At 43.8% G+C, this 23,509-nt stretch overlaps 1 protein-coding gene across 4 annotated transcripts in view; it reads right to left on the bottom strand.

The window, feature by feature from the left end:
- ARID4B (AT-rich interaction domain 4B) overlaps nucleotides 1–23,509 on the bottom strand; it is an 851,761-nt gene that overhangs the window by 720,130 nt on the left and 108,122 nt on the right. For all 4 annotated transcript variants that reach the window (XR_016311497.1, XM_089668527.1, XM_089668528.1 and 1 more), the window contains one exon: nucleotides 2,442–2,521. Coding sequence is in view for 3 of the 4 variants with exons in the window: in XM_089668527.1 (XP_089524653.1) it covers nucleotides 2,442–2,521 (80 nt within the window). In the remaining variant the exon portion in view is untranslated. The remainder of the gene's footprint in view (nucleotides 1–2,441; nucleotides 2,522–23,509) is intronic.

Raw genomic sequence — 23,509 nt, 5'->3', positions numbered from 1 at the left:
CCATAGAGATGGTTGTGCGTGAAAATCCCAGTGGATCAGCAGTTTTTGAAATACTCAGACCAGCCCATCTGGCACCAACAACCATGCCACGTTCAATGTCACTTAAATCCCCCTTTTTCCCCCCCATTCTCATGCTCGGTTTAAACTTCAGCAAGTTGTCTTCACCACATCTAGTTGCTGCCATGTGATTGGCTGATTAGCAATTTGTGTTACCAAGCAATTGAATAGGTGTACCTAATAAAGTGTCCGGTGAGTGTATTTTCTCAGTGCTATACAAAAGCCTAATCTTACACCTTTTAGAATACACTACAGGAACCTCAATTAAACTCAAATTAAATTAAATTAAATTAAACTCACCTGTATTAACTAACAGGTGCTGACAATATAGAAACCACACCATCAACCAGTTAAAATGGTGAAAAATTGTCTGAGAATTTTCAGAAAAGCATGGACAATCTCAAGGTTACAAGCCCATCTCCAGCGATCCTGTGTCTACTGTGCACAACACTCTCAAGAAGTTTACAGCCCATGGCATTGTAGCTAATCTCCCTGGATGTGGACGGAAGAGAAAGATTGATCACAGATTGCATCGAAGGATTGTTCAAATGGTGGACAAAAACCTTGATCAACTTCCAGACAAATTCAAGCTGACCGTCAGGCACAGAGTACAACCATGTCAGCTTGCACTATACGTCACCATCTGAATGAAAAGAAACGCTATGGTAGGAGACCCAGGAGGACACCACTGCTGACATACAAAAAAAGCCACATTGGAGTTTGCCAAAATGTACTTGAGGAAGCCAAACAAAATTACAGCTTTTTGGTAAAGCCCTTCATTCTACTGTTTTCAGAAAAAGCAATGAGGCCTTCAAAAAAAAGAATACAGTCCCTACAGTCAAACATGGTGGCGGTTCACTGATGTTCTGGGGTTGCTTTGTTGCTTCAGGCACTGGATGCCTTGACCGTGTACATGGCATTATGAAATCTGAAGACAATCAAAGAATTCTGGGGTTCATTGTAGGGCTCACAGTCAGAAAGTTGAATCTCCGGTAAAGGTCATGGGTCTTACAACAAGACAATGACCCAAAGCACACATCAAAAAGCACCCAGAAATGGTTTAAGACAAAGTGCTGGAATGTATTGAACAGGCCAGCTCCAGATCTCAATCCCACAGAGCACCTCTAGAGAGATCTCAAAACAGCAGTTGTAAAAAGGAACCCTTCCAATCTGAGAGACCTTGAGCAGTTGGTGAAATAATTGATTATTACCAGAAGTGATTGATATCAGTTGTTTTTTCCAAAAGGGTGTGCTATCAAATATTAAATTAAGGGTGCCAATAATTTTGTCCATCCCATTTTTAGTTTTGTGTGGAATGTGTCAGATTTGGCTTTTTGTTTCTCCACTTTTTTGTGTCATACCAATACAAACAAAAGAAACATGAGAATGCCTAAATATTTGTAATTGCAACAATTTTCTGGGTGAAGTGGTGCATTATCTGAAAGAAATGCAGGGGTGCCAATATTTTTGGCCATGGCTGCATGTGTCTGCAGTGACTGTGACCCTCTTATAGGTATGCGTAATGGCATACCAAGCAGCATGAGAGAATCTGCCAAATGTCACCAGGTTACAAAATATTGTGGAAACCATCAAACTTTTAAGAGTCATCTACTTTATTTTGGTAATTTAGATAAATTCTCTGTTCGCATTCAGTTTACTAAAAAAAGTATATAAAAAAGTATACAGAAAGTAGCCTGGGAAAAAAAAAAAAAAACACAGTAGACGGTCATATCTACACTGTTTTCATATCTGTTTACCATTTGTTTGAACTTGTACGGAAAAACAAAATACAGTGTTATCATCACCATTATCACTGACTAGTAGAAAATGTTTCAGTTTTCTAAGGCCTGCATTGATACATTTTGTTTTATTCACAACTGCCTTTTTCCCCATACAAATCTAATGGAATGCAATAGCAGATTGAAGCAAGTCAAATGCAGGTCAGCAGGGGGTCATCTACCAGTAAAATGCACTTGTGGATGTATTCTGAATGATCTCTAAAGGATACAAAATTTGCTCATTGACACAAGCCCAAAGTCCACTGACAATTTTTTTTTCCTCTTCAAACAGGTGCACAATACAGACCTGACCAAAGGGTGTTTTAAACAGTCTATAGGCTAAATTTACAAAGCTTTAACACAAACATAAGGATTATTAAATTAGCCATGTGAATAAAATTTAAAATTCTTATTGGACTCTGAAAATCACTGTCATTTTTTTATTTAAATAAGTCTTTGTCCTGGTGTGTTAATTTTGCGAATTCAGCCTATTATTATTCAGCATTTACTGTTAAAGAGGGGAAAAGCTGCTTGCGATCAGCTTCATGAATTTCTCTCCTACAGACACATTCTAAGGTATGTTGAAAAAAATTATATTATACTCACTTGGCTTTCTGCAAAATGCCTTTCTCCCTTCAGGCAGAGGGATGATCTTCTCAATGTCTTTTCATCTCCATCATCAAACACTGTGGAACAGAGATAATAATCACCAGTAACTTTTCATATTAAGCATTCATCTAAGCTCAGTTAATATAATATTTCTATGTCATACACCTAAGAAAAATAAATACAAAACAGAAAAGAGCCTCCTAAGCCCTAAGTAGCCTATCCTGCATCTAACTAAAACTGTACTTCATTATTACCTTTTGCATCACTTGACGCTTTTAGATTGTAAGCTCTCATGAGCAGAGACCTCCTAAATAGTAATTGTATTGTCTCTCTACATTTTGTAAGGTGCTGTGGAAACTGTTGGCACTATATAAATCCTGTATTACAATAATAAGACCAATACATATAAAATTGTATTACTGGTTCTAACACAATCAGCTGCCACCACTAACAAATTATAGGCTTGTGAGAGGTCCACACTCATGATGCTTCTAGTCCAGGGGTGGGCAAACTTTTTGACTTGAGGGCCGCAATGGGTTCATATATTGGACCCGGGGGCCAGACCAAGAGTAGATGAATGATGTGTATGTGTGAATTAATATAAATTAAATTAAAATTTGTAACATTAAATGTTTAGATTAATTTAAGGTAGAAAAGCATAAAAAGAGTTATTTTACAAAACTTTTATGCCCCCCACTAGCTGCTGGCCGGCCCAGCCACTACCATGCCATCCATAGTAAGTATAGTAATATTCCCCCATAGTAAGCATAGTAATTAATCCCCCATATAGTAATTCATCCCCCTATAGTAATTCATCCCCCCTATAGTAATTCATTCCCCATGTTAATTCATCCCCAATATTAATTCATCCCTCATATAGTATTTCATCCCCCATAGTACTATTCCCCCCCAAGTAGTAAGCCAAGTCCCCCGTGTCAATTTACTTACCTTTGCTTCGCGCGTTCCTCTCGCCGTGTTCCCGCGCCGTTCCGGTCTTCAGGGCGGACTGTGAGAAGAGCCTAGCTCCCCTCACGTTCGTCACGCTGCCCCGCCTACACACATCCTGACAGCCAATGTTTGCCTGCCCTGGCTGTTTATTTTTATCACGCTCCGCGGGCTGGATTAAAAGGTCTGCCGGGCCGTAGTTTGCCCATTGCTGTTCTAGTCAGTAAACTTCAGTGTGCTTCAGCAGACTGGAGCACAAACTTACCAGATCACACACACTGCCTTCTCTAGCAGTTAAAAAGTTAGCAACCCACCTTTTCTTTAACCATTTCAATACCGTGCAATTTTACACCTTCCTGCCCAGGCCATTTTTCAGGTTTCAGCGCTCTCACACTTTGAATGACAATTGCGCGGTCATACAACACTGTACTCAAACTAAAATTTTATCATTTTCTTCACACAACTAGAGCTTTCTTTTGGTGGTATTTAATCACCGCTGGGGTTTTTATTTTTTGCTAAATTAAAAAAAAAAAAAAAACAAAATTTTGAAAAAAAAAAACACATTTTTCTTTGTTTCTGTTATAAAAGTTTACAAATAAATAATTGTTCTTCATAAATTTAGGCCGAGATGTATTCTGCTACATGTCTTTGGGGAAAATAACCCAAATTAGGATGTATTTTTTAGTTTGTAGGAAAGTTATAGAGTTCACAAACTATGGTATAGATATGAATATTGATCAATCCTGAAGTACTGACAGCCAATCTAATTTCTTGAGGTCCAAGAATGTCAGAACAGTACAGATATCCCCCAAATGACCCTTTTTCCAGATTAGACAGTCCGACGTACTTCATAAGAGGCATGGCGAGTTTTTTGAAGTTGTATTTTTATGTCATAATTTTTCGGAAAATGAAAAAATTAAAAAAATTATTTTCACTATTTTTTTTTACATACTGTCACCAGTGCAGTACAGCGTCATCATATAACTGGCATGGCGGTGATCAGGGACACTGACTGGTGACAGTATGAAAAATATATATATATTTTTTTTTTTATTATATTTAATTTTTTATTACATTTTTATTTTTTTTAAGATTTTTTTTTCATATTTTACTATGACCAAAGTAGTACAATGTTACCATAGTAACACTGTACTACTTTGGGGAAGTGATCAGTATTTTTTTTTTTTTTTTTACACAATTTGCTTATAGCAAAGAATTACTTTGCTATAAGCAAGCATTTACCTGAATGAAATCGATTCATTCAGCTTTTTTTCTTTTTTTTTTTTTTTTTGTGCTTAGCTGTGATTTGGTCACAGCTAATCACATGACATGTGCATGTGATTAGCTGTGACCATTCACAGCTAGGCACTAGTATACAATGGATGGCATCATGAATGAAGCCATCCATTGTATACAACTGTCATGTGACCTGCTGTGATTGGTCACAGCAGGTCACATGGTACCAGCAACGGAGCCGGTACTCGGATCTGTCATCGGCCGTGTCCGAGATGCACGGCCCGTGACAGATCCCGCTGCTGCGCCGCTCTGCATTACCGCAAACGGCGCATGTGCGGGAGCACGCCAAATGGCGTGCACCCGGAATGAAGAGGCACATCTGAAGCCGCCAAACGGCCATTGGCCGGGCGGCTAATGGTTAAGAGCAAGTGCAGTCGCACAACCATAAGCTCACTGTCTCTTTGGATATGTGCACAAATCCAAGGGCCTTCAAACTTTCTAAACAAAAGGCCTTTAGAACTTTGAGGGGCTGGACTGTAGCTAATGGGAGTAGAAATTGCCCCATAGTTGGTGTAAACAAGGCCTCAGGCTTGGTGTGAGTGAAAGTAAAAACGTGATTTTTTTTGTTACCATAAAACCATCTCTCTGAGTACATGGAGGACACAGCTTCTGTTCATTCTTGAGCATAGGGTTTATAGGGCTAATGACTCCACAACACCGTACATAGCATTCCACTGTCATAAATGGATGGTTCAGACTTCCCTTGGCCTAAGAAATAAACCCATTGCATTAGGCAGGGTAGGAAAAAAATCCTGGTAGCACGTACCAGCTAGAGAGTACCAAAGGGAACATTTCCCACCTCAGCAACTCCAGAAGTACCTTCATGCTGCAGTGTCTACCGCACATAGATAATGTTTGAGGTCACCAGCGCCTTATGCACATTTGCGGAATCCACAGGGACACCAAGGAGGACAAAGCTGAATAGCTCCGCAAGCTCAGCTGGATGCTGAACATGACTCCTCAGACAGCGTCCCCTCACCCCAAACAGCCCATAATTCATACTGTTAGTGGGAGAGATCTATGTACCGTATTTTCCGGCGTATAACACGACTTTTCAACCCCTGAAAATCTTCTGAAAAGTCGGGGGTCGTCTTATACGGCGGTGCGAGCCAGTGTCAGGGCGGCATTTTTTGAGGGGTGGCGCCGCCACCCCTTCTCCTCCAACGGACACCAAGTACAGGGGTGGGCAGAAGGGCTGCTGTACCTTACCTGGCTCCGGTCCTGGTCCCACGACGATCCGGTCCAGGAAGCGCGGCTGCTCCTTCTTTCAGTTTGGCCGCTCGATGGTCACGCGGCCGCTCGGCTCCGCCTCCTCACCGGTGATTGGGCGCCAGCACTGGAAAGGCACACAGGCGACCAATCACCGGCGAGGAGGCGGAGCCGAGCGGCCCCGCGAAAATTGAGCGGCCGCACTGGAAGAAGGAGCAGCCGCTCCTCTCCCCCACTGACACCAACGATGGGGCACTGTTCCTCCCCCACTGACACCAACGATGAGGCACTGTTCCTCCCCCACTGACACCAACGATGAGGCACTGTTCCTCCCCCACTGACACCAACGATGAGGCACTGTTCCTCCCCCACTGACACCAACGGTGGGGCACTATTCCTCCCACTGACACCAACGGTGGGGCACTATTCCTCCCACTGACACCAACGGTGGGGCACTATTCTCCCCACTGATACCAACGATGGGGCACTATTCCTCCCCCACTGACACCAACGATGGGGCACTATTCTAACCCACTGACACCAACGATGGGGCACTATTCTCCCCACTGACACCAACGATGGGGCACTATTCTCCCCACTGACACCAACGATGGGGCGCAATTCCTCCCACTGACACCAATGATGGGGCGCAAATCCTGCCACTGATACCAATTATGGGGCGCTATTCCTCCCACTGACACCAATGATGGGGCGCAATTCCTGCCACTGATACCAATGATGGGGCGCTATTCCTCCCACCGACACCAATGATGGGGTGCTATTCCTCCCACTGACACAGCACTATTCCTCCCACTGACACCAATGATGGGGCACTATTCCTCTCACTGACACCAATGATGGGGCACTATTCCTCCCACTGACTAATGATGGGGCACTATTCCTCACACACTGACACTAATGATGGGGCACCATCATTGGTGTCAGTGGGAGGAATAGTGTCCCATCATTGGTATCAGTGGGAGGAGTAGTGCCTCATCATTGGTGTCAGTGGGAGAAATAGCACCCCATCATTGGAATACCATACTGAAATACCATACCATATTGAAATCAAATCTGATGTTTTTTCATTTTTATTTGGTGTGCGTTGGAAGAGGGGTAGTCTTATACGGCGAGTATAGCTCAAACCCTATATTTTAACAGGAAAAGTAGGGGGTCGTCTTATACGCCCAGTCGTCTTATACGCTGGAAAATACGGTAGTTGCAAGGTGGAGTGCGACCCTATCGGCGCACTCGTGGCCACCGGTACTGGAAGAAGTCCCAGTCAACCTTCTGTGCTGTCTCCAGTAGCCACAGGCCCCTGGAACTACTGCAGCCACTAATCTGGCCACAAGCCAGGTATATGCAGGGTCAACATCACCTACAACTCCTCAGCCATGGATCTCACCGCAGGTGTTTTTTTTTCAATTTTATTACATCTGCATGCTCTAGGTACAGAGTACTAAAATGGCTTCCTTCACAGCACGACACAGGATCCACCCCTAGAGCACCGCCTGTCACAAGCATCATGCCAGGCTCAGGGATGGAGTGACATCAGAAGCCAGATAAAATAAGGGCAGAAACCCAGCTAAAATGGCTGCCAAAACAGCCCGCCACCAGGGTTAACCCCCCAAAGCAATGCCAGGCTTAGAGGCAGAATGACAGTGTGGAAAGGCAACAACCCAAAACCAAGATGGAGGATGCTGTGCCCAATCCAGTAGGCCTCAACTGCTGGGCAGCCTGACCATGCACTCGCAGGAGAGCCATTGCCAGTGTCTCTGTCCATTAAAGGGAAGCCTGCAACCTCCTCAGCCTATAGAACAGGTGGGAAATGGAACATCCTAAGAAAGCACAAGTAGACAGTAGTATCGTACCTGAAGCCTAAAGGAAAAAATAAGTGTGTTGCTGGGGAAAAATCTGGTTGGTGGTAGAAGGATGGGGTGGGGGGAGAGTAAAAGATTACACAAGCAGCAGTGCGACCTCAGCCCCGGCAGACCCTGTCTGATGAGGCCCTGCGGCCACTGGGGATACAGCCAAGATGGGCTGCATGGGCACACACAGCACATTGTCCCCACAACTACACCCTGCAACACAGCTTAAGCATGGGAGGACTAGGTGACTGGGTACCCAATTCTGCACAATTCACTTCAGGAAATAGAAGGGAGGGACTGGCAAAGGGACCCAGGCTTATGGAGGAGGATTGGACACCACAGGACCGACCACCCCAAACAGTACCCACACACAAAGGTGAGGAGAGGCATCTACTTACCAGTCTAGTGGGATGTGCAGGTAAGGATCCCATGACAGACTTAGGAGATCACCGGATCTATATTATTCAGCCCGTCACCCAGCCTGGCTGTAGATTGAACATCTTCTAAGGAAAAAAAAATCCCAAGAAAAAAAAAGACAAAAAAGGAAAACTAAAGCTATGGAACCACAGGTCCCAGCAGGGAACTAGGTCTGTACTCCCGAAACATTAGGCAGAAATAACTGGCTTGCCTATAACAGGGAGGAAGTTTATACCAGTTGGGACTGCCCATAGGCAGTGCTGTATTCTTTTTGTGTGCTACTCCTGTAGGTGGTGCTATAAACCCCACGGTCAAGAATGAACAGAAGTGGAGTCCTTCAATGAATGTAAAAGAAACAAATTAGATAGAACCAGTATGGGGGACTAGTGTCCCATTATTGGTATTATAATGGGAGGAATAGCACCCCATCATTTGTATTATTGGGAGGAATAGTGCACTACTGTTAGAGTCAGTGGGAGGAATTTGGCCCCACTGTTGGTGTCATTGTAAGGAATGGTGCCTCATTGTTGGTGTCAGTGGGATGAATAGGTGCCTCGTATCAGTAAGAGGAATAGTTCCCCAAGGGCTGGGTAAAGGGCAAGCAAAGGGCTGCATCCAGCCCACTGGCTACAGTTTGGAGGTCACTGCTTTAGAGCAATCATAAATCAGCTAACCAGATTTAAATGTATTATTCATAAAGTGGAGCAGTGCATATATACAAAAATAGGTATAACCAGCAAACATACAAGAAAAACAGTTGTAGAAAATAAAAGGGATAACATTACCAAAAGATTTACTAAAGTATTTCTTCTGCTCCAGGGGCTTTGATTGAAAACAGTCGGATCATACCCCTGTAAGCAATTGGACCATATGAACCACGATTGGGTTTCAGACCTCACAAATATATACTGTCTGAGATCAAAGTAGCTCCCTTGCTTGCCCAATAAGTGAGAGGCTGTCAGCTGCATCTTAACAAATTTGCACAGACACAGACCAAAGCTTTAAACATTCATTAATGCAAGTTTTAAATTGGTAACCAATCATGATTAGTAGTCTCAGTTTCTACTTTTTCATGCTTAAAGATCATGAATGCTTGTCAAAACCAGTACTTTAAGTGACGTTAAATGCGATTTTTTTAAATTAAAATAAAAAAAAGAGGTTATGCATACCAGCAATATTGCACAGAGTGGTCCCTTACCACCTCTCTGACGGTCCCCCAACAGGGCTGTCCGCTCCTTCTTCCTCCAAGTTCCCCTTAGCAAGTCAGATATGCAGGGGTGGAGGCAGACAGTTACAGGGGAAATGTCCACTGTTTGACTTTAGAACCACTTTAAATCGGTAATGTTACCAGCTCTCCCATATTGAAAGAATTAGCTGTATTAGAATTGTATTTCATTTAAATCTCCCCTTTTTTGTAGGTTTGGATACAGCAGACAAAATGTTAAAACAAATTAGTTTTGTTTTGCCATTTGTATCCCATTGAGGTAATATTCCTTCAAGTGATTCTAAAGGTTTTCTTTTTAAAAATAAAACGTCATACTTACCTGAACCTCCCTCTTCACACTTGAGCAGGTTTGAGGCCTACATTTGTGCAGGCACAGCAGCCCATTCATTTGAATGGGCTGCTGTGCCTGCTTTGCATGCAAACAAATGTATATGTGCCTGAAAAAATGCAGCCACAGGGAAATTGAAAGGTGCTTTTGCACTATGCGATTTCCCTGTTGTTCCCCAGGGGTGTGGACATTTTTTAAAAAACTATCAGGACTGTTTTAAAAACAAAAGGGGATTTATGGCGACTTAAATGAGTAACATTTTTATAATTGCGCTGTTTATCTCCTCCTCCCCTCTCCCCCACACGCCTGTCTCCAGCACCATATCCGGGGACTAGCAGGGAAGAGAGAGACCTTACAGTGTAATGAACACAAATTGGCTCCTCCTCAGGAGAGGGGAACGTCAGGATTATCCCTTTCGCTGCCAGAGCTGTTTGTGTTTTTTTTGTACAAGATTAAAAAAATTATTTTAGGCCTGAAGATTAAATAAAACTCCCAAATATTATATAATTTTCTGAAATCAGAGACCCTAGAGAGCAGGGGTCCTCAAACTACGGCCCGCGGGCCACAAGCAGCCCGCCGAGGCCATTTATCCAGCCCGCCGGCAGGGGCGGGACAGGAAGGGACACTAAGTACAGGGGTGGGCAGGGGGCTGCTGTACCTTACCTGGCTCCGGTCCCAGTCCCACGATGATCCAGTCCAGGAAGCGCTGCTCCTTCATTCACTCCGGCCACTCCCTCACTCCTGCCGCTCGGCTCCGCCTTCTCACCGGTGATTGGGCGCCAGAACTGTAGCTCAGGAAAGTCACACAGGCGGCATGTCACCTGAGAAAGGAATAGTGCCCCATCATTGGTGTCACTGATACTAATGATGGGGCATTATTCCTCCCACTGACACCAATGATGGGGCCCCCGGGCAATAGGGGATCATGGGGCCCCTGTGTCCTTACCCAAACTCAAAAAAGCCTATGAAAAAGGTACCAGGGGCATCTCATGGGGCCCCCTGCTGACCCCGGGCCCTCGGGCAGTGCCTGAGTTTCCAAATTGTCAGTCCGCCCCTGTGGGGCACTATTCCTCCCCCCCACTGACACCAACGATGAGGCACTATTCCTCCCACTGACCCCAATGTTGGGACACTATCCCCCCTACTGACACCAATGACGGGGCACTATTCCTCCCACTGATACCAATGACGTACTATTCCTCCCACTGACCCCAAAGATGGGGCACTATTCTTCCCACTGACACCAATGATGGGGCACTATTCCCCCCCACTGACACCAATGATGGCACTATTCACCCCACTGACACCAATGATGGCACTATTCCTCCCACTGATACCAATGACGTACTATTCCTCCCACTGACACCAATGATGGGGCACTATTCCTCCCACTGACACCAATGATGGGGCACTATTCCCCCCCACTGACACCAATGATGGCACTATTCCCCCCCACTGAGACCTATGACATACTATTCCTCCCACTGACACCAAAGATGGGACACTATTTTTCCCACTGACACCAACGATGGGGCACTATTCCTCCCCCCAATGACACCAACGATGGGGCACTATTCCTCCCCCCACTGACACTAACGGTGGGGCACTATTCCTCCCACTGATACCAACGATGGGGCACTATTCTTCCCACTGACACCAACGATGGGGCACTATTCTTCCCACTGACACCAACGATGGGGCACTATTCTTCCCACTGACACCAACGATGGGGCACTATTCTTCCCACTGACACCAACGATGGGGCACTATTCTTCCCACTGACACCAACGATGGGACACTATTCCTCCCACTGACACCAATGTTGGGACACTATGCCCTTCCCCCACTGACACCAACGATGGGGCACTATTCCTCCCCCCACTGACACCAACGATGGGGCACTATTCCTCCCACTGACACCAACGATGGGGCACTATTCCTCCCACTGACACCAACGATGGGGCACTATTCCTCCCACTGACACCAACGATGGGGCACTATTCCTCCCACTGACACCAACGATGGGGCACTATTCCTCCCACTGACACCAACGATGGGGCACGATTCCTCCCACTGACACCAACGATGGGGCACGATTCTTCCCACTGACACCATTCATGGGGCACTATTCCTCCCACTGACACCAATGACAGGGCTCTATTCCCCCCCACTGATACCAATGACGTACTATTCCTCCCACTGACACCAACGATGGGGCATTATTCTTCCCACTGACACCAACGATGGGGCACTATTCTTCCCACTGACACCAACGATGGGGCACTATTCTTCCCACTGACACCAACGATGGGGCACTATTCTTCCCACTGACACCAACGATGGGGCACTATTCTTCCCACTGACACCAACGATGGGGCACTATTCTTCCCACTGACACCAATGTTGGGACACTATTCTTCCCACTGACACCAATGTTGGGACACTATCCCCTTCCCCCGCTGACACCAATGACGGAGCACCATCCCCCCCCCCCCCACACACACACTGACACTAATGATGGGGCACTATTCCTTCCCCCACTGACACCAATGATGGGGCACTATTCCTCCCCCCACTGACACCAACGATGGGGCACTATTCCTCCCCCCAATGACACCAACGATGGGGCACTATTCTTCCCACTGACACTAACGATGGGGCACTATTCTTCCCACTGACACCAACGATGGGGCACTATTCCTCCCACTGACACCAACGATGGGGCACGATTCCTCCCACTGACACCAACGATGGGGCACGATTCTTCCCACTGACACCATTCATGGGGCACTATTCCTCCCACTGACACCAATGACGGGGCACTATTCCTCCCACTGACACCAATGACAGGGCTCTATTCCCCCCCACTGATACCAATGACGTACTATTCCTCCCACTGACACCAACGATGGGGCATTATTCTTCCCACTGACACCAACGATGGGGCACTATTCTTCCCACTGACACCAACGATGGGGCACTATTCTTCCCACTGACACCAACGATGGGGCACTATTCTTCCCACTGACACCAACGATGGGGCACTATTCTTCCCACTGACACCAACTATGGGACACTATTCTTCCCACTGACACCAATGTTGGGACACTATCCCCTTCCCCCGCTGACACCAATGACGGAGCACCATCCCCCCCCCCCCCCACACACACACACACTGACACTAATGATGGGGCACTATTCCTTCCCCCACTGACACCAATGATGGGGCACTATTCCTCCCCCCACTGACACCAACGATGGGGCACTATTCCTCCCCCCAATGACACCAACGATGGGGCACTATTCTTCCCACTGACACGAACGATGGGGCACTATTCTTCCCACTGACACCAACGATGGGACACTATTCTTCCCACTGACACCAACGATGGGACACTATTCTTCCCACTGACACCAATGATGGGACACTATTCCTCCCACTGACACCAATGTTGGGACACTATCCCCTTCCCCCGCTGACACCAATGACGGAGCACCATCCCCCCCCCCCCCCACACACACACTGACACTAATGATGGGGCACTATTCCTTCCCCCAATGACACCAACGGTGGGGCACTATTCCTCCCACTGACACCAACGATGGGGCACTATTCCTCCCACTGACACCAACGATGGGGCACGATTCTTCCCACTGACACCAACGATGGGGCACGATTCCTCCCACTGACACCAATGATGGGGCACGTTTCTTCCCACTGACACCAATGATGGGGCACTATTTTGCTCCATAAGACACACTTGGGGGGAAATGTCTGTGCGTCTTATGGAGCGGCCGGCCTAGTGTTCCCGCCACCGTTGTATGTCCGCAGTCTCTGGTCATCTCCTGTACTGTGTCCGCATTTGTTCACAGTTGTGTTTTTTTTTTTAAACTATAGTCCAGCCCTCAAAAGGTCTGAGGGATAGTGAACTTGCCCCCTGTTTAAAAAGTTTGAGGACCCCTGCCCTAGAGAATAAAAGTGGTAGTTAAATTTTTTTATGTTGCATGATATTACTGCATAATTTCAGTAAAAATACAAGTAAGTTCATTTCAGAGCACAAAAAAAAAGCAATAAATGACCCTACTTTTCTGAAAAATATAAAAGATGAGGTTGCGTCGAGTAAATCGATATCCAACATGCCAAACCATAAATTTGCGTGCGCTTGTGAAATGGCGACAAATTTCAGTACCCTAAATTTTCTATAGGTGATGCTTTTAAAGCCCCTTATATGTGATTTTAGGCGACAGGTTCTTTTTACTGCGACATCCAAGGTCTAAAAGACCCTGCATGTCTCCTCTATACTACACTGAATGTAAAGCAGTGCACATCGCACCACATTACATTTATGTGGGCTGACAGTATCTCTAAACACTGCAGAATTCATCCAGCTGCTTCTGTCTTCTGTCACATCATCAATAAACACCAATGACCCAGTGCCACTGGAAGCCATGCATGCACATGCCATCACACTGCCTCCACCATGTTTTACAGATGACGTTGTGTGCTTTGGATCATGAGCTGTTCCAAGCCTTCTCCACACTCTGTCCAAAGAAAGCTTTTCCAGAACTGGTCTGGCTTTTTTAGATGTTTTTGGCAAAGTCTAATCTGGCTTTTGTATTCTTCAGGCTTATGAATGGTTTGCACCTTGTGGTGAACCCTCTGAAAAGTACCTTCTATTGCTCTCATGCTCTCCCACATCTCCATTTTCTTTTTTCTTTCTGCTGTGATGTAATCTGCATTGAAACTTCACAAATGGAAATGCTTTGGAGGACAACATTAGGCCAAAGACCCTTAATGCAGATACAAAGTGAGGGTTTTCCCTAGGCCCGAAGGGCCCACACATGAGAGTAGAAGATCAGGAGGTTTGTCCTGGGGCAGGATGATCTTTGACAGGGCTGTGTCGAACATAACCATTTAACCATGTTTATTGCAAGGAAGCTTAGCTGACTAGCATTTACGCAAACAAATCCTGCACATATGAATGGAGAGAAAACCCATTCTAGAGATCTGGCAAAGCCTGTCCACCAAGCCATTTACACAGTAGTGTAAGGCCACTGTTAAGAGCGCACATTGGCTGTGGACTGAAATATCTTTTAGGACAGAAATAAGATCTTGGGCCAAGTGCTTAGAGTGAGTGTAAAAGCTTGATTTCTTTTTTCTTAAAATAACAAACATGTCATACGTACCCGCTCTATGCAATGGTTTTTGTACAGAGCAGCCCCCGGTCCTCTTCTCTGGTCCCTCATCAGTGCTCTTCCCCCCCGCTGAGTGCCCCCATAACAAGCAGCTTGCTATGGAGGCACTCCTGCGTGCCAATGCCTCCCACTGCTGAATCAGAGCCAATGAGGAACGAGAGAGATGAGAAGGCCTGTGCTGTCGTGCACATCGTTGGATTGAGATTGGGCTCAGGTAAGTATAAGGGAAGGGGTTGGGGATTGTTTCTCCATGCAGAAGTTTTTTTTTTTTCTCCTTAGTGCAGAGAATGCATTAAGGTAAAAAAGTTTCTGCCTTTAAAACTACTTTAAGCCAGACAGCAATCATTTGACAGACGGCCAAAGAAGCAATCGGAGGCTACATGGTGGGGTTTGCTACGTTAAAGAGAGCTCTAAAGAGGGATTTATCTTCTGGAATTATGAACATTGGATTAACCCCAACTGAGGCAGTTTAGATCACCTTAAGACAAGAAATGGCAGTATCTACCAAAGGAACCACCCACTTTCACAGGAACGTTTCCTCAAATGATAATTGCTGTGCAAAGCATTTTGGAGAAGTAAAGACCTACACAGGACAGGCTCCACCAGCATTTGTAATTGGAAAGTCTTAGCTGGTTTCAGGAATTTAAGGAGACCTAGGGGTGAGCAGACTTAGGCTGCTCTAATGCTAAGCTACAGTATATTGTAGCAATGGTATTAAGTTTAGATGAAATCTCCACAACAGACATCTCATCCTAACTCAAGTCCTCAGAAGTAGAGTAGGGAATTGGGAATGTCATCAACCACTACTTTCTCCTCATTTATGTGTCTGATGGGCCAGGAGAATGACCATTTCCCTTGGGCTTGCACTGTAAACTGCTGCAATTCCAAGTGTCATGCGAGTCAAAGGAGAGAAGGCTGGGATGCGGTTTCTGGCCAGAAGACGAGCCCAGCAATGGGAAATTTCAGAGCATGCCATCTCAGTAACCCATTTGCCAAAGAGGTGGCGCAGGTGCTGAGAGCGAAATCCTCAAGGCTGCACAGGCACACAAGGGCACTGTAGAGGGACTTCACTCAGGTTTGGTAGGGCAGGTACATTCTGCAAAATGGAACCAACTGATTTACATCTGATGAGTAGCCGCTGATAGTACCTCAAACATCAATGGGTGTGTGAGGCTGTGGTAACCTGAGCTTGAATGTTCCACCCTGCTCAATGGTGAAGCCGTCATGCAGGCAGGAATAGACGAAGGTCATACTCCATCCTCGTTTCATCCTCCATGATGGGCATACCCCCCAACACGGGTCTGCAGGGACATTACTCTGCCACTGGCAGCCCAAAGACTTTATGGCACCCTGCACTACATACACTGTACTACATGCAGAAGATAGCAGTATTCAGTGCACATAACAGTACAGGCTGGACCCACCTCTTCCATTCAGTAGAGTCTGCGTACAGTCCCTCAAGGGACAGTTGAGGAATCAATTGATCTGAGAAAGAAAACAGCCACTTCCACCAGTCAACTGAAGGTGGCTGCCTATAACCCCTGGTAATGACTAAAGATCCTGTGTCTTGTATTGTAGAACTAAGAAAGGGTTTTAATAGGTGGGGAAATCTAGAGAGCAATCACCTGGGAGTTTCTAAGTCATGCCAAGTACATAAAGCTATTACTTACTAGCAAATTGTATCATTTAAAATATACAAGTTTTCTAAATGATATAGATGAACATTTAATATGGTGTCCACCAATGACATTCAGCTTTCAAATTATACTGGGTTTTTAAACAGGAAAACCTGACACTGCCTACATGCAGAAACCTGTGCAAATTGACTAAATAAGATGGTCCCAAGATGGAGTGGAGTTGTGTTCTTGCTATTACCTATTAAGATGTACAACGTATGTGTATGGTGTAATATCTACTCGCTTCTGCTTTTGTTTTGTTTTTTTTAATAGTAGGCTTTTTATCTTTGGAACTCTGCCACCTGCTGGCTACAAGTTATTTATATAAAACATTCTTTCCACATTTACCTGAGGGAAAATACATAGAAAAAAAAAACTTTTAATACTAAATATAGTAAATAAAATATACAACAAATTCAGGTAACCCGGCATCAAATGACAGGTCATACACCTAACCCTTATTACCAAAAAAGAAAATAGCCTTCCACCAGCACCAAAAGAGAAGCCCATAGAAGTGCTTTTGAAAGCATCGACATTCTGAAAGAAGGTACTTGCATAGGCAAGTGTGCCTGGCGAAAAATGCCACAGTACTAATAGCATAACCAGCCTCCCATACCCTAACTTAGGGGTATTTTGGGATACTTTCACAGCTCTGGTGGAGCCCTTTTACTTACAAAAATAAGGTTCAATTTAAACATAAAAGGCCTCTTATGTAAATACAGCCAAAAAGGGATTGAGGTACTATAAAAAAAAATTTCTTATTTCTCTGACATTTGTCATATTGTTCTGATCACTGCAGCTAGTGATAGAAGCAAGAAAATGTCAAAATGATGTTGCTAGGGCTGGTAGCTTTGCTGTATAAGGGACACTTATCAAGCAAATGACAAAAAAATAAATAAACGTATTTTGCCTGTTAAATCCATCTCTTGGAGTACAGTACAGGACACAGAACCCTTTCCCTCTGTCTTGTTGATCCTTTATTATCCATAGCAGAAGTACAGCCAAAAGAGCTTTGCTTATACTTCTCTAACATTTTCTGAATCACAGACCCCTTTAAGAATCTGATTAAGGCTAGGTTCACACCTATACAGTTTGCATTTGATCCATTTCTGCAGTGCTTTTTGAGGTGTATTTTGCATTTTTGCACATGTGGTTTTGACACGTTTCCCCGCTCCCCCCAACTTGTTGCTGGGCAGGTTAAAACGCAAAATGCATAAAAACGCACTACATGCATTTTTGCAGTATCTCCATTGAAGTCTATTGAACCAAAAATGAAACATTTTGCTTTTGAAAAAAGTCCAAAAAATGCACCGGTGAAAACGCAGAGATGTGAACGTGTCCTATAGGAAATCTTGTTAAATGGACTGCTGTGCGTTTCTGCAAAATGCAATGGAAAACGCATAGGTGTGAACCTAGATGATAGCTTTGGGCCCCCTTACCATAAATAGTCACATAAACACAACTTTGCATTTATTCAGTATATATTTGTTTTATTGAAATTTGATTGCAGTGATGAGCAATTTGTATAGCCACACATGTAGTTCCGGACAGGTAGTTTTTGTTTACAAGCAGCAGGGCTTGTCAGGTGGAAGTATTCAGGCGGCTGCACTGCTGCTCAATTGCTTCCACACATGTCAAGAAAGTACACACAAACGTTTGCTCTTCTCCCCTTCTTGTTCTTGACCTGGAAGTGGCGTGTGTGACGTCACTTCCAGGTCCCCATTGACAGTGACCCCGGGTACCCATTGACACTGTAACTTGTCCCCTATGTGATGAAAAAAAAGTAAAACTTTTTTTAGTATAAAAAAAAAAAAAAAGTTACACCCAAGCACATAAAACTCCCCCCCCCCCCCCCAAAAAAAAAAGCTTGGAGAGTGCCCTTCATATACACTGGTTCAAACACATCGGGGAGCCTACGCGTGAAAATGCAATTGTGATACACATGTTGCATATCGCCACGCACGCCGGAATATTTCTAGCACCAGACCTCCTCTGTAACGCTAAACTGATGAGTTATCGGGAGCTTTTAAAGTGTTGCCTATAGAAAACATAGGGTACTTAAATTTTTCGCCATTTTACAGGTGCACGCAAATTTAAAGTGATTCTAAAGGTTCATTTTTTTTTTTTTTTTTTAAATAACAAACATGTTATACTTACCTGCTGTGTGCAGTGGTTTTGCACAGAGCAGCCTGGATCCTGCTCTTCTCGAGTCCCCGACAGGCTCTCTTGGCTCCTCCTGTCCATTGGATGCCTCCACAACAAGCAGCCTGCTATGGGAGCACCCGCTACTTCGTCTGTCCATTCATACACAAAGCCGCAGCTTGCCCCACCCACTCTCTCTCATTGGCTGACTGTCTGTGATTGACAGCAGCCAATGGCTCCCACTTGCTTTCTTAGCCAATGAGGAGGCAGAGACCCAGAACAGCTGAGGCTGTCATTCACATCCCTGGATCGCGATGAGGCACAGGTAAGTATTGAGGGGGCTGGGGGCAGTGCTGCACACAGAAGGTTTTTTACCTTCAACCTTTAAAACCACTTTAAGGTTTGACATGTTGGGTATTTACTCAATGCAACCTCATGAATATGCTTTGCTCCCTCCAAGATGTCACGGATCAGCACTCCTCTCTGTCTCCTTATTTGATCCGCTGCATAATCAAAATAGTAAGACTCCAGATAGTAGAGGAAAAGAAAAAGGAGAGGCGCCTTCTGAGTGCAGTATGTAAAAGAAGTTTAATAATCCACAATGTAAAAACTCACATAATAGAGAAGTAAAACAAGCCCATCAATGGACCTTTGCTGTGCTGCAGGGGTCCGTCCCATGTGGAGCTGGCCACTTGGGGAGATGACACATCCCGGATAGCTGGGGAGAGTAGAGGTCCCACAGTGGTGAATGTCAGGCAGGATCCCTGGGAGCTGGAGGCAGTGAGGAATCCAGGGTTCCGTCGTCCAACCGGAACCGGAAGTGCCCGTAACCAGCGTGAACCACAGCGGGGGCGGAAGTGACGTCACACAGGAAGAGAAACAGTAAACTGAAGGGAGGGCACAGGCTACGTGCTCGGAGCTAACGCCTTCTACTGGCCTACGTTTTTTTACATTGTGGATCAATAAAGTTCTTTTACAAACTGCACTCAGAAGGCGCTCTCTGTTTCCTTTTCTTTTGCATACAGAGCTGGCTTACTCTGAGATGGCTGCTATCTGAAGCGGTTATTGGCCATAGACTTCATTGGGAATATGGACATATAACACTGGACATTAGCCATTAGTGCGCTGAAATCTCTTTTATTCTGACTACAGATAGTATGATACCGTACAGCAGTTTAATAAAATGTTTAAGATTACACTTACAAAAGCAACAGTGTTCACAAGCATGTAAATCGTAAACACCGCTGGTGCAGGCTCCAGACAGGCGTGGGTGACGTCAACACAATCTCTGCTCAACCCAACGCACGTTTCGTATCCATAGATGTTAAGGGGATCAGGTGATCGTGCTGACATGCATGCTGACTTTAACCATTTGCCGCCCGCCCTATGGCCGAATGGCGGGCGGCAAATGTCATCAGCGTTCTGGGTAGACGCCATATGGCATCCTCCCGCACATGTGCAGATTGCGCTCCTGCAGAGTGGTGCAGCGGTGCGATCTGTCACCGGCTGTGTACCTCGGACACGGCCGATGACAGATCTGAGTATCGGCCCCGTTGCCCGTACCATGTGACCTGCTGTGACCAATCACAGCAGGTCACATGACAGTTGTATACAATGGATGGCTTCATTCATGCCATCCATTGTATACTAGTGTCTAGCTGTGAATGGTCACAGCTAATCACATGCACATGTCATGTGATTAGCTGTGGCCAAATCACAGCTAAGCACAAAAAAAGAAAACCCTGAATGGATTGATGTCATTCAGGTAAATGCTTGCTTATAGCAAAGTAATTCTTTGCTATAAGCAAATTGTGTAAAAAAAAAAAAAAAAAAAAATACTGATCACTTCCCCAAAGTAGTACAATGTTACTACGGTAACATTGTACTACTTTGGTCATAGGGAAATATGAAAAAAAAATCTTAAAATTTAATAAATTAAAAAAATAAAAAAATATATATATATATATTTTTTTTTTCATACTGTCACCAGTCAGTGTCACTGATCACCGCCATGCCAGTTATATGATTACTCTGTACTGCACTGGTGACAATATGTAACAAATAGTGAAACTAATTTTTTTTAATTTTCCAAAAAATTATGACAAAAAAAATACAACTTCAAAAAACTCACCATGCCTCTTATGAAGTACGTCGGACTGTCTACTCTGCAAAAAGGGGTCATTTGGGGGATATCTGTACTGTTCTGACATTCTTGGACCTCAAGAAATTAGATTGGCTGTCAGTACTTCAGGATTGATCAATATTCAGATCTATACCATTGTTTGTGAACTCTATAACTTTCCTACAAACTAAAAAATACATCCTAATTTGGGTTATTTTCACCAAAGACATGTAGCAGAATACATCCCAGCCTAAATTTATGAAGAACAATTATTTATTTGCAAACTTTTATAACAAAGAAAAACTTTATTTTTCAAAATTGTTGGTCTTTTTTTGTTAATTTAGCAAAAAATAAAAACCCCCGTGGTGATTAAATACCACCAAAAGAAAGCTCTAGTTGTGTGAAGAAAATGATAAAATTTTAGTTTGGGTAAAATGTTGTATGACCGTGCAATTGTCATTCAAAGTGTGAGAGCGCTAAAAACTGAAAACTGGCCTGGGCAGGAAGGTGTAAAATTGCCCGGTATTGAATTGGTTAAATAGGCAATTGGAAACCTACAGTGGTCACATCCACATTCATACTGGTATTGAAAATTAGATACAAAAGTAAACTACAAAATACTAATTTGCCATTACTGTCTGTATAGGGAGAGATTTCACATAAATATTTAACATTTCAGACCGACATATAATTCTAGTATTTTATTAGCCATTCCCTCTGGTGGTGAAAGACATAACAGAACCATCACATCCAGAAAATGTCTCAGCGCCTGGCTACAACACGAATCAAAATCGATTGGGTAATTACTCCAATCAGATATAATGAAGATGCCTACTCCCCTCACAATCATTACATTAAAATAGTAAAAAAAACATATAAATAAAACACAATCTCTTTCTAAAAAGTCCCTCATTAATTATTAAGATTATGCCAATCTAATCATATATCATTACTCCCCACACTTTACAATCAACATGTAATTCATGATAAATCAGCCAGTATAAAACAATACATCAGGGTACTTTTAACTGTTATTAACAAAACAGTTATTATCCCAATTCAATGTTATGCCCACAGGGTCCATAAGTTTTGAAGTAAAATATCCACCTTGTTTCTAACTGAGAAACCCCTCTGATTCCTGCTCTCTAATTTGTCTATACCTATAACCTTCAAAGATGATGGGTCCTTTTCATAACGCAATGCAAAATGTTTCGATAAGCTGTTATTTGATTTGAGCTGTGACTGGTTTTAATACTGTCTATGTGTTCACCTATTCCGATGAATACATTCCTTAGTTCTGCCCAAATATTGCTTCTTACTTGAACAACTCAATATGTATATTACATAAGTGGTAGAACATGTAATGAAGTGTTTGATATTATACATCCTATTTGTCACTTTAGATCTAAATTCCTTCGTTTTTATGCAATTCCTCCAAATTAAATTACATACTTTACATTTTTTGCAGGGAAAAAAAAACTACAAAATTTTCAAATTGTTTAACAATATTAGGGGCTATAAAATGTCTCAATACCATCGCCTTTTTATATATAATAGTAGGTTTATCTGGGATTTTATCACCAATAATCTTATAATTTTTAACAATATTTGTTTAAACCACTTGGTAACATTGTACTACTCTGATTTTTTTTTTATATTTTTAAAAAATAGTAAAAAAGAAAGATATAAAAAAAGAAACATTTTAAAAGTAATAGTTTAATTATTTTTTTTTCTGTTAAACTACTTCCTGCCCGCTCACAATGTGCGAGCGAGCGGTGGCTCTGGGCAAAGCAATGTACCCTTACGTCGCTTTCTTTTTCTATTCAGGGTGTGCGTGTGCCCCCTGCTGCCCCTATGCCGGTCCAGGGAGAGAAGAGAGAAAACCGCACTGTGAGTAAAAAGCACTACAGTTTACACATACATGTTCGATTAACATATTTAACACTTTGATCGCCCTTATTAACCCTTTGATCACCCCGTCACCCAGCCAGTGCCATTAGCACAGTGTCAGTACATAGAATTTTTCACTGATCACTGTATTACTGCCACTAGAGACATCAGATATCAGGGTTTGTAAGCTCCTCTCCCTGCTACGGTCAGCTAGCGTTAAATTGCTTGCACACTATTTCACTCACGCTATAGGTCGCTGATCACTGCCATTACTAGTATAGGATTTGTACAGATCAATATATTGATCACGAACAGAACTATACTACTGGCTCCTAAGTATAGTGTTCCCAAAAACGCAGTGTTAGCAGGATCAGCCCAGTTTAGCTCGTCCGCTGTTTTTTTCACGGAAGATTTGTATCAATTGATTGTGGGCCAAAGCAATTTATACACACAACAATACATCGCCCACCCAAATTCAGCTCTTGCTAAAAAATTTGCATGAAAACCTATCACGGTTTCCGAATTTAAATCTTTTTTGGGCCTAACCTTCAACATGGGCATTACAAAAAAATAATGAATTGCGGTCATATTGGTCCACATATCCCATTCATCATACACTGGTACGTTGCTGGACTTTTCGTCATTTCGGTTTCACCGGATATAAAGAGCGCCATTTTAAAATTGGGAAAGCATGTGATCACACGGATCTTGGTGTGATCAGATGGTTTAAGGGCAGAGGACAGATCTAGAG

The sequence above is a fragment of the Staurois parvus genome, unplaced genomic scaffold, assembly GCF_062004578.1.
Source record: "Staurois parvus isolate SC_StPar_1 unplaced genomic scaffold, SC_StPar_1.0 ptg000059l, whole genome shotgun sequence".
In the NCBI taxonomy this organism is placed as follows: domain Eukaryota; kingdom Metazoa; phylum Chordata; class Amphibia; order Anura; family Ranidae; genus Staurois; species Staurois parvus.
The sequence above is the reverse complement of the archived record's forward strand: the minus strand, read 5'-3'. Positions and strand labels throughout refer to the sequence as shown.